The sequence below is a fragment of the Centroberyx gerrardi genome, chromosome 9, assembly GCF_048128805.1.
Source record: "Centroberyx gerrardi isolate f3 chromosome 9, fCenGer3.hap1.cur.20231027, whole genome shotgun sequence".
Taxonomy (NCBI): Eukaryota; Metazoa; Chordata; class Actinopteri; order Beryciformes; family Berycidae; genus Centroberyx; species Centroberyx gerrardi.
In genome coordinates, this window is record NC_136005.1 from 5,360,727 (window position 1) to 5,373,434 (window position 12,708).

A 12,708-nucleotide genomic window follows, 5' to 3' on the forward strand; every position below is an offset into this window, starting at 1 on the left:
GCTATGAAGTCGCATGGCTCTGGCCTCTTTTTCCACATGACACAGGGAGTTGGGGACTGCGCTGCTGATATCTGCTGACTGGGCAGAAGACAAACTTTCACCCCACCATTATAGCCCCCCCACCCCCCAAACTCTCATAACCAATGGGATCTTAGTTTTACTACTTGGCAGTGCTCCCTACACACATGTGGAAATGTAAGGAAACTGAATCTGCATCTGAATCTGAATCTTGAAAAGTTTGGGGTTCTGAAGCACACAAATACACATTGTAGTTACAGGCCTAATATAATTTCACAGATTAATATTCAGCTGTATGTAGATATGGAATAGTTTGTATATTGGCCAACTACTATTTACACACATTATAAAATCTAGACTAAAATGTATGTAGCTTTGAAAATGGAAATGGACTCCTGACTCTTTGTCTTTATCACGAGTAACAACAGTCCTTGCTATACATTTGCCTGTTTATAGTTATGTTTAAATATGCTACGTGTAGCATTTTTAAACCAATCAATCAATCAATATCACTGTCAAATTAATTGTTATACCTTGGTGTAATTGCCATGAACAAATGAGAGAGGAATAAGAATGGTGGAGACGATCGCTAGCCTCTATCTCACACCATTGGTATTGTTCGTGCCGGTGTTTCTCAAAATGAAGATCACAGTTCCCATCAACCCCGCTGCTGCCTGTCGCAAAGGGGATGTTGCTACTTCTCGCTATTGTGTGTCTTGTGCTTTGTTTTGCTTCCTTATGTTTGTGCTACATCATTCTGTTCTATGATTGATTGTTGATCAGTTAAATGCAGATCATCTCTTTCTCTGTAAAGTCCTTTGAGGCGTGTTTGTAACGAAGGGCTGCAGAAATAAATGAACTTGAACTCGTGCCCCCTCCTCCTCCCTGGTGTCGCTCTGCGTACGTTTGTTGTCTTTGGCTTTACTCGGCCTTTCACTCCTTCCGTCCGCCATCTGCCGTTGCCAGAAACCCTGAAAGCTTTAGCTCCGTTTGCCCTGGAAGAACAGCGCCCTCTTCCTGTTTTGTGCCGTAAAGCGATCCAGCAGATTTCCCTCCCAGTCCGACCCGGTGGAGAAACAATGGAAAATGCAGAGCAGAGGCCGGTAGAGGCTGACAATCTTCTCGCCACGGTCTTATATGTTTATGGTAGTTGTACTCATTTCTCAAAATTAATGTGGTAATGATTTTTTGATGTTAAAATGCTACACGTGGCACTTTTAAGATATGATAGAAAGTGATGAATGTTGGCCCATTTGTTTTCTTCATCTGTCTCCCAGACTTTATTATTATTCACCTTGGATTATTCACCCCTTTTTGCTTTTTCTCCCTTTCTTTTTCAGAAATTAAATTCCTAGATCAGTGATATTACAGCGCCACCGATAAGGAGTGCCCTGATATGACAATAAATGTGCTAACTATTGACATGACCATACAATGATCTTGTATCATGAGGACGGGCCACACAAAGAGATAAGACCTGAGGAGAAAAAGATAGAAGGTTAGCTTTGTAGGGAACATGTCAAACAGCTTTTGTGCTTTTATGGCAATTAAATATAGAATTACTAAATATAGAATTACTAACACAATGGTAAACTTAAGCCAATTACATAACAGCAACATTGCATCTCTGGATGTATCAAATATTACTGTGCCGCTGAAATGATAATAGCCAAGGAGAAAAGGTAGAGGGATTTTCTTTCTTTCTTTCTTTCTACTCAGGGCTTTGTCAGTGTCACAGGTGAGCAAGGGATCTTTTCATACCATCCGTGTGTAATATTGAACAATCTTTAAGCCCTGCGTTGTTGCTGTTATACCAATGAGCAAACAGTGCAGACATGTCCATGGTCATAAAGCAGACGGGGGCCCAATGCTCATGTTTGAACTGAAATCTGAACAAGCCTAAGCCTTGTAAAACAGTCTGTACTGACACTGGCTCATATGTAAATACATACGTCTATAGTTACGGATGTAAATGGGTTTTTGTGGAAAAGAAAAGAGGTTATTCAAATGGGTCCAACCTGAATAAACAGGATTTCTCCAGCTTCATCAAATCCTCTTTGTGTTTATCTTATCTTCCCCCCTCCATCGTAACTTACTGTATTTACAGTACAACCATCCATTCAAGCTTCTTCATATCTCGTCCTCTTACGCCATTATTTTAATCTCCGAGAGCTGAAGAAGATTGTACATTGACCGTAAGTTGTTTGCAGAGTATAAACTACTGTATATAGCATGACTCAGATAAACGCAACCTGCGCCTGGCAAGCCATCCTTCACTCCTAAAACACGCTCATTTTCACTTCCAGTGTCTTGTGAACAAAGAACGCAGGTGCTGGAGACGCACACCCAAGAACTGTAGTCGATGCAGACTTCCTGAAAAAGGTGTCCGATTAAAAAGAAATGGAGAAGTCGCTCGCTCTATTATGCTCCCATATTTTAATAAAGTTGTGACATGTTGACCAATGTTTCAGCACACTGTGCCTTCATCAGGGTTACAAAAATGAGGATTACCAGGCAGTTTATAGACACGTACAGTATGTGAAATTAGTGAAAATGACAACAGCTGTGTGTGGGTGTGGAGAACTCTACACAAAGTGGCTGTTAAAAACTTTCAGAATAACTCAAATTAACAATACAATGCAAGTTTTACCTCAATAAATGACAGCATGTCACCACTAATGAATTAAGTTAGTAAACACATGGAAACCACACTATATGAATAAATAATGCTCAGAAAAGATCAACATTAAGACATTACTTTTTTTGTCTTGTGAACAGTCTGTTAGCTCCTGTGATGAGTGCAGTTTGTTCTCTGGTAGTAAGAGATGCCGTCACTTTTGTGGTTCAACAAAAATGATGTTGTCAAGGAGTGAAAGTCAGATCCCAGTCTTTATCTACAGACGCTGAGGCATGGTTCCTCTCTCCTGTAGGCCGACTGTATAGCTTCTGTGTTTGTCAAGGGGAAGTCTGTGTATACAAATAATTACATGTCTGGGTTATCTACAGGGGTGGAGAGAGAACATTAGCAGAAGTACTGTTACTTTGCTGACATTTTACTTAAACTGAAATATGGTACTGGTGTAAAAATCTATTTGAGAAAATATAAGAAGTAGCTTATTTAAAATATACTCAGAGGAGAAGTTACTGAGTTACTTGCATATGATGTAAAAGGACAAAAGGACAGCGACTTTCTTTACCTTGTTTCCTTCACTTAACACTCATAAATTGGGCAGTTTCTGATGCAAAGCTTATAGAGAGCCTACACAATTTGGACTGTAATGGATGCAATTTAAAATGTACAAAACTTGAGTCAAAATATAAGTAAAACTAATATTATTGAATTCAAAAAGTACAAGTACACACTCAGTTGCAGTAACAAGGGTAATTTGTTACTTCCACACTTGGCTATCTAGTAACTGCAGCAGGGTTGTGAAATTTAAGGATTTTTTTTTTAAAGGATTTTAGTTATTTTTGGACACAAAACTCCCATTCATTCCTAATGAATGATCTCCATTTCCAGCGGAGTCCTGTTTTTCCTGATTTCTCCTGAAGCCAATCCCTGAGCAGGGAGGGAAACATTGAGGTTTATCCAAACTATTTTTTTTTCTCCTTTTGGTTCAGTTTTATGAGGGAGATGTTCCATGATGCCTGAACTGATATAAAGGCTACTCTGCAGGTCGTGAGAGGAGGAATGTTCTTTTTAATTTTAACCCAAGGAGCAACATTCCCGTCTTTAGCTGTGCCAATGATGGTGCTCCAGTGGCCTTTGAAGTAAATAGAGGGCTAGTGCGAAAGCTTGCGGCCCCTTCCAGCCTGCCCACTGACCGTGCTGACATCAAAAGCTTCCCCAATTAGTATCAGCAAACATGCGGCTCCAAGTCTGCAGCCAGGTTGGAAAGAGACGACCGGGCCACCTGCATACAGTCAAATATCTTCATTGGAGTGGGATAATTAACACCAGATGATAGTAAATTTTGGCTGGTGGTTGATAAGTTTGTCAGTTCCCCCAGCCACTAGGCAGATGTTTTTGAAGATCTATCTATCCAATTCAAACCCACAAATATTCAGTAAATATCCAGAATGCGTGGTAAAGGTTTTAGATTCATCTATCGCTGTGGAAGGAAATTGTGTCTCGCAGCCTAACCATAAACCTAACTGTCCTTCACTTTCACATCCTCCTCCTGTGGGTTTTAAGTTCCCTACTACTTGCATACATTGCCTATCCGTAGAGCTGTGAGGAAGTGGATGAGTCAGGTGTGAAGCATGGCTTTTACTGCCTTTCACCGCTCTCTGTGTCTCTACACACTTACACTTGAGCACTTCACCGAACCATTAGGAAGATTATGACTTCCTACCGCACCACCCAGCGCATCCTAATGCAGTCGCACAGGACCCACCAAAGTGTTAAGGGAAACCAGTTATCTTCCTTCCAAAGTAGTTATTACTACTTCTTGTTAAGCTGCAATCTGCAAGATTTGTATGCAGAAATACAACTTCTTATCTCTCGTCTTATCAGTCACAAGTCAAGTGGGGCTGCAACAGAGAAGATCGTCCCGTCTGCACAGATTTGCTGTATTTGCCCAAATTAATTTCAGGTGTCAGGTATGGTCACCGGTGGGAAGTCTTCACACGGGAAGCGACGAATCAAAACTTGGGAGTGAAATATAAAGCTGTCTCCTAAACAGCAGTGAGCAAGCACTCTGTCCAAAGAAAAGTGGTCTTACAACGGCTGAGCCTCTTCACCACAATCACCCCTACCAACAAATAAGAAGAAGAAATGTAGATCCTAGGAGTGCACGGTTTACTGACGCTCACCGTAAATGATTTCTGGGTAATGTCCTTTAGCGTTTCGAAAATTCGAACACTCCCGCTGCCACTTCGGGTTACCAAAGTGTGAAGTTGCCAAGTGCAGCTTCACGGTATACCAAGGGGAGGTTTTTGTCTTTTTATTTTCAAGGGACGTTATGTAACCAGGACGGTGCCACCTTGAGTGCCTCCTGTGTCCCTTTAAAAGTGTGGTTCGCCCATGCTAACATGTGCAGCATACGTGTGACTCCACCTCGCACACGAACGTCCTCGCTGACTTGTCACATGTACACCTGGTGTTTCTTTGAAGCTGGATCATGTATGGTTTTAGCCGAAGGATTCAGTTCCACAACAAACAACTTGCATGTCATTCCCTCCCCTCACATGTTTTCAGTACCTTTTGTGGCCCTCCGAGACGCCACACAACAGTTGAAATCGGATCGGATGGGCTTCTAGCTGCTAATATAAGATCCTCTTGAGTACACAATTGCTTACTATTGCTGTGTTCACTTGTGCTGTTTTGTTTAGATGTTGGGCCTCAGTAGGGACTTAATCATCTGAACAGATGGTATGTTCTCTGGCAGTACCAAACAAACTGCTTTATCCTATAAATGTGATATAAAACAAATAATTCTGCTCACTATTTTCTTGGTAGATTTAAAAGGACAGTAGAAAGAGATAAACCTGCTTTAGCTATGCTTTTCCTGGCACTATCGACTTAGTCTTTCTCACAGATAACGCCCTTTATGTCGATGCCCGCCCATGAAACTGTATACAGCCAAGATCCAGTTTCTCTATGGCTTGTACTGCAAGAGATTATGAACAATAACGGGAATGTATTTCTTTTGTTTTGTAATGTCCTGTTTGTTTTTTGGGCCAACTTAAATCACAAGACAATATCTTCACTGTCAACCGGCAGTATCACTGACGGCAGTTTTGCTTGGTGAAAAGATACACAATATCTGGCCGGGACGCCTAACATAAACAATGTGAAATCACACACCAATCATGACTGTGTACAAACCTCCTTTCTGAAAACCAATACAAAGCAGAGCGTGCAGAGAAAATAGATTTTTCCATGCCGAGTATCAAATGTATATTGGGAAAGTTGTGTCATATTTCTTTTTGAGTTTCTTTTTCAATTTATCTCAGGTTTGGCTGTTTTATCAATATTGAATGTACAGTAAAAGTTACAATACAGCAGTGTTTTACATTAAAGTACTGTAGGAATAAGACAAGTGACAATGTTTTTAATATCTTCTCACAGGTAAACACTGCTGTAGTGAAAACAGAAATATATACTCGGCTGAACTTTGATAATACTAATTATACAACAGCTAGTTCCGGTCGAGCAATTTGATTGGACAAGAGGCATTCCATGAGTGCTGATATACAGTATAACAGCACTGGGACGCTGTACTGTATGTATCACTCCGCTTCACAGGTGTTCTAATGTAACCTTGATTAGGCTGCGTTCACACACAGCGTTTTTCTATGTGGAGAAAGCTCTGCCTGGAGCTTCTTGCGAGGAGAAATAAAAAGTGAATCACGACAACATCATCTGACGTTAGCTGAGTAGCTGGCTAGCTAACCAGCTGGTTAGCACTTCTACAGTGTTGTACAACAAACAAATGCTTACCAGATATTCCCAGTACACGTCCACACAAAACTCTAACTTCATTCGCACCTAGTAGCGACAACGCAAATATGTATACATTTGACCTTAATTATGAACGGTCGGCCGAGGCGGGAGATTGGGAAGAAAGTAAACTGAAATCGTCTGTGCTAACCTCAAAGTAGCTAGCTAGCTGGCAGTCGGGAAACAGTTTACCTGTTGCTTGGCAACACTTGGTAGTGGAATCCTGAGGGAACTGTTTTTGTTGGCGGAGACAAATAACAGACAAAAATCATCTGTTGTCTCAAATTACCATTAACGTTACTTGATGAATAGCTTTGTTTATGCAACTGTTGTATAAAAGCAATATCACACTCGAGGTCATGCTGTACTGTATATCAGCAGGGCTGTGATTATCACCGTGTATATATCAGCCGTGCTGATATGCAGTACCACAGCACTCCCTCTCGTGTGATATTGCTTAAGTAACTGACACCCACATTATAACATTTAGATCATATCATGGCCTCTATTGTTTGGTGACCTGATTTTGATATTCACATTGATGTTTGCTGCTGATGAGGCCAAACACTAAAGCTGCAAATCTAGGACACGCTTTTAAAAGAAAATCGTAAGGGCCAAAAGTGATTTTAGATGTTTATTTACAAATGAGATTCTATGTACATTTTGATTTTTACATTTATTTACATCATCCACACATAATCACCACCCACTAAACCCACAACGTTCAGCTTTATAATCATTGAACATTCCCTCAATACCATCATCCCCTTCATAAAATTAAATATCAGACCCCCTCTTTTGCCCCCCTTTTATTGGGGGGGCTATTAAATTAACATATCATGTACACGTACCAGCAGTAGTTTTATTTGTTTCACAGTTTCATTGTAAACCCTCTACCAAATTCAATGTCAAGTATATCAGCACATTCAAATCCATGGACAACATACATGAAACAAGTTTAGACATCTTTTTTTTAAGTTTCCAGTAGCATGCTAGTGGTAGAAGTCCAGATCAAGTCAGTTACATTCCAGACAATAACAGAAGTGCAAGGACCTCTACAATAAAACATGATGAAAATGATCTAAATCTTACTTTGGGGACATGTATACGCATGCCTACCAGACACCGGTATCCTGGCTATGTTTAATAAAGTAACTAGCTATGAAATAAGAGACTTTTGGACCACTTTACTGAGGTAGAGACACAGTTGTTTCTTCCTATTGTCTTAAGCCATTTGAAGCATTGGAGCATGCCAATGTCTAGTCCAAGTGGAGGTTATGTGCAACGCTCAGTATAAAGTCAAAAGCCTGTTATTGTGGAGCAGCTGACCGATGCAGTAGCTCAACCTTGGGTCGTTGTCTCTGAATTTGCCTGCTGACAATGAGAGTCCTTCAAAATGCCAAGAGAATATAAATAATTTTAAGCAACCTTTTAAAAAAAAAAACTCTATATAATTTACTCTGACGGTGGTGGATGCCACTCCACGAAATCTGCATCACAGTACATAAATAGAAAATTCAAATATTATCCTGGTCCTTCTCCACATAAAGGAGAATTTGAATCGGAGTTAACCGGGAAGTTAACTTTTAGCCTCCCTCCCTAACGCATACACTTCCAATTAGTGCCCACCGAGGCTCAGCTCATGCTGTCCTTCGCCCTGATGTTCCCATCAGGCTATAAGATCTCCACTTTCTGCGAGCAGACCAGGTCACTGTTCACCAGATTCCACATGTGCATGAGGTCCGATGGGAGCAGCTTGTGCACCACAATCATGCTCTTAAAGAAACAGGGTTCTCTGTTCAACTTGCTGTTCTTATTTTTCACCAAGCCAAACGTCTTAAAGGCATTGTGTCTGACAGGGGTGACCTGCAGCACCTCCAGGCACATGCCCAAAAAGACGTCGTCGATGGGGTAGAGCTCCAGGCTGTCCGAGGCCCAGTGGAGCCTCCTCGCCAGGGGCCCGTCCATCAGGAAACCCCCTCCACCTGCATACGGCGGGTAGTGCGTCTTATTGTATAGCGCCTGCGGGATGTAGTATTTGTTTTCCTTTTTACGAATGGGCCTAGCCTTGAAAATCACATCCCCCACAAACAGGTTCTTAACGTGTTTGGTGCTTTGCAGATACTCAAAGATGTTGTTCACGCTGACAAAGACGTCGTCGTCCCCCTTGAAGATGTAGCGCACATTGGGGCAGTAAGTGTTGAACCACTTGAGGAAGTGGGTCTCCTTGAGCGTGAGGTTGTAGAAGCTATCCAAGAAGTCCCACTGGAGAATATCCCCGTAGATGTAGTCCTCGTACTCCAGTAGCTTCTGGTGATTCGCTCTCTCCGCCTCATTGGACGGATTACCAAGGAGGAAGACCGTCCTCACCCTCTTGCCATCCACTACCTGCTCTTTGCCCCAGGTCTTTCGGATGACCTCCCGGCGGTCGTGCTGGGTGGCCACTGACTTAATAACCATGAGCAGATACGTCTCCCCGCTGCACTTCTCCGGGTGGTTGATGAGCATGGGAAAGTAACGGCAGTGCCGATAAAGCAGGTACTGCTTGAAATTAGCTTCCAGGCTCATAAACCACTCCTGGCCCGAGATGTTGAGGTTGACACTACAGTTGGAGGAGGTTACATCCCAGGTCCTGGGGCTGTGGTCCGCAGTGATGCTGGGCTCCTCCATGGCGGTCTGAGCCTCGGGCACCGGCTGGGGGTTGTTAGCCTTCCAGAAGGCACTGGTCCCCGAGGAGGAGCCCTTTTTCTGCTGCAGGCCGGCTGCCGCCTCCGCTCCCTCAGAGGCATCCATGCGAGTCTGCCTCTCGATTTGGAAGGGAGTCCCCACGCTGATGTTCCCTCTCTGGACGACAGTCAGTGCCACCGCAGCCAGGAAGAACATGACACTCACCCGCTTGTACACCTTCCAGCGATCCCTGTTGTTCATCCTGGAGGAATACAGAGATCACAGATGAGTCATGTGCCAAAGTTATCTTTCTAGCCAACTTTCAAACACTTTGAATGAACATTAGGAAATTTACTGAATAGATACTGAATAGAGTTGTAGTACCATGTTGCACGGATTTGAGTGAGTAGTTCACATACAAAGTGTATATAAAGTGTAGCATGACGGAGAAAAAAACTATTTAAATTCTAAATTTAAATATAAATGAGGCATGAAAAACATTCTACATTCATTGTGTTGGATGTAAGTATGACTTTCCCGTACTCAAGCTCTGACAGGGAAGCTTCAAGGTCATTGTTTGATGCTTGCAATGACTTGATTTGAAATGTAGGGCCTCTAAAACAATATACCTTCAACCACATGACAACCACAAGGAATAAGGACAGACTATCATCATAATATGAGATCATGATGAGCTTTCTCTGCTGTCATCCTTTGCAATAGGCACCATAAAATATATCAGATAGATCAATAGATAGATAGATAGATAGATAGATAGATAGATAGATAGATAGATAGATAGATAGATACATAATCACTGAATGTATTGCCTGAATGTAAATGTTTCCTCCACTTAGCTTTACCTCAATATTTTTTTTGCAGTGGAAGAATGTGTGTGTTTTTTTTTTTATATTCACTAGACATTCATTATAATAGTGACAGACCGACTTGCAACACTGAGGTCTTAGCCTACTTGTCACTTTTTAGTGAACCAGTGTCACTTCTGGAACAATATGTGGAATGTAGGCTGCTGGAAAAGCGAAGTTGCCCCTGCACTTCAAATTGTCACGTTTTCATCATGTCATGCCGGGGCTCGCACAGTCACGACCCCACAGACACTCCCATTGTGGCCCCTTGCTTTCTACCTTTGGAGGAAAATCCCAGTCAATGTCGCACTGCAAAAAAACTATCTTGACAAGTCTTTTAGTCTCATATTCAGTATTTAAATCTTATTTTTCTTTAAACAAGTGAAAAATTGTGTCAAAGGAATGGGGATGAGACAATTCCACTTGTTTCCAATGCAGTTGCACTGTTTCAGAGTTTTCTAGAAGTGTCAGATCTTGAACGAAGACAAGAATAAGGCAGATGATAGCATCAAGAAAATGACACTTGATTTAAGAAAATTCTTGAAAGAAGTGGAATTAGCTGATTTTTTTTTTTTTTAACCTCCCACTGCAATAATATGCGTTACTGGTATTATGTCATCTTATTTTTCTTAAAAACAATTGAAAACATATGCCAGCAGGGTGAGATAATTTCACTTGTTTCCAGTGCAAATCAGCTTCTTTCAAGCATTTTCTTGAATCAAGTGACATTTGTCTTGTGCCTTTCTGTCTTATTTCAAGATGTTTCAAGGAAATTCTCAAAACAAGTGAAACTGCATTGGAAACCGGCGAAACGTTCAATCCCCGCTGGCGGAATCGGCAGAATCTTTAAACTGTTTTAAGAAAAATAAGATTTTGAAACCCAATAATGACTCGGATACTTTTTGCGGTGCGGTGCGTAATTGCGCATATCCAAAACGCATTACTCAAAACAGGATAAAAGCTGTCAGATAAGGTCTGCGAAAAATAATTATTTCACAAAGAATAGGCAATGTAGAAAAATGCCACTTACATTTTCTCCTATGCTTTAGACTGAAGTGTGATGGTTGCGAGACAATAAACCAAAGTCGCGCTGATTGTTGAGCCCAGAAGAGCGGAGCGGCTTGCGTTTATGTCCCTTCGGCTGTTTATTAAGATATTAAGATATTAAGTCCCCTTTCAGCGAAACAGGCATGTGGAAATATTTCGGACAGTTATGAGAAACGAGCGGAAAGCTTTGACGTTTCCCTGCCTGTAACGTGCGCCCGGTCTGATCTGATCTGTGCTGCCAAATGAGCTTTCACAGCGCTCCGGCTTTTAAAGGCACGGCAGCGTTACGTCGACTAGGGGCCGACTGACGGATGAATGGATAGAAAGACGAGTAATCCGTCCGCCCATACACACACACACACACACACACACACACACACACACACACACAGCATCATTTCTAATAATGAAAACTGATAATTTCTAATAACTGATAATTTCTAATAATCACCTTCCATTCTGAAGCGATACTCCATCATTAGGTTTAGCCTACATTAGATCTATTTGACACTAATGGGATCACTTTAGGATAAATATAGTACTATTACTACTAACACCACCAACAACAACAACAACAACAATACTACTCCTACTCCTACTAATACTACAGCTAATAACTTTGCTAAATAATACTGAACTGTATAGCCATTATAATCAGTTTGTAGAATTTTAGACCACACTGTACAACTCTGTGTGCTGGGTATCTTTCACACCTTAACCCCTTCACCCCCACTTATTACCCTAACAACAGTTAAGTAAATTCAAGCAAAGCAAAGCCATGAAGTGACTCAAACCAACAGGTTTGTCACAAAGTGCTTTACTGGAGAAAAAAAAAAAAAAAGGACAAAAAAACAGATAAAAACCAAAGATAGTAAAACAGCAAAAAGAGCAAGAGATAGAATCACAAATGCCAAGAAATGGAGCCTGTGCATGTGTGTGTGTGTGTGTGTGTGTTTGTGTGTGAGTGCGTGTGTGTGTGTGTGTGTGTGCGTGCATGCTCACACTTGAGGGAGTTTAGAGAAATGGTGCATTGTTACAGTTACAGTGAAACTTCACTGGTAATATTGACCTTTGGGGAAAAAGCCTGCTTAACGTTGTCAGGATCACTCATAAATCACTGACTGAACCAAATATAAAATGATTTGCAAATATATTATTATTCATTGCACTCAGACTGAGCGGTAAGCTGTTGACGTCAGCAGGAGGCCCCGGAGTTAATGAGCCGCCTCAAAGCAAACTTCAGCTGATCTGCTTCTCACAGCCATTGTGTGATGAAGGATTTAATGTATTTGTGAAAAGGTCAGATATGTCATTTTTATAGGCTGTCTGCTGTGGGGAATAGTCGTCAAGGTCACCTTTCGATGAATGCATTCCTGTAACTTGGCGCAGGACTCCTGTCTACAGTTACTGCAAATCAAGAGAAGGCCGATGTTTGCTTTTCCCTAAATATTAAGTGATGTCACGAATCACAAAGATAATACGGTACCACAAAAACAATGCCAGAAGACAACATCGTAGTTTTAAGCTGTATCAGTTGTGGGCATTTTTATTGCCAAGACTCAGTTTGGAAGCCACTCATTTGCACTGTTAAAGGATAACGCTGGTGTTTTGTAATGCATTTCTTACCGTCAACAAATCCTATGAAAATAACAAAATCAACAATGC

At 41.4% G+C, this 12,708-nt stretch overlaps 1 protein-coding gene across 1 annotated transcript; it reads right to left on the reverse strand.

Annotated features, from left to right (window-relative positions):
• Positions 1-7,084: 7,084 nt before the first annotated feature.
• Positions 7,085-11,268, reverse strand: b3gnt7 (UDP-GlcNAc:betaGal beta-1,3-N-acetylglucosaminyltransferase 7). Its single transcript, XM_071925585.2, has 2 exons — positions 11,027-11,268; positions 7,085-9,392 (listed from the first exon to the last, which is right to left on the reverse strand). Coding segments are annotated over exons 1-2 (1,257 nt in total). The 5' UTR covers positions 11,029-11,268; the 3' UTR covers positions 7,085-8,137.
• Positions 11,269-12,708: the final 1,440 nt, after the last annotated feature.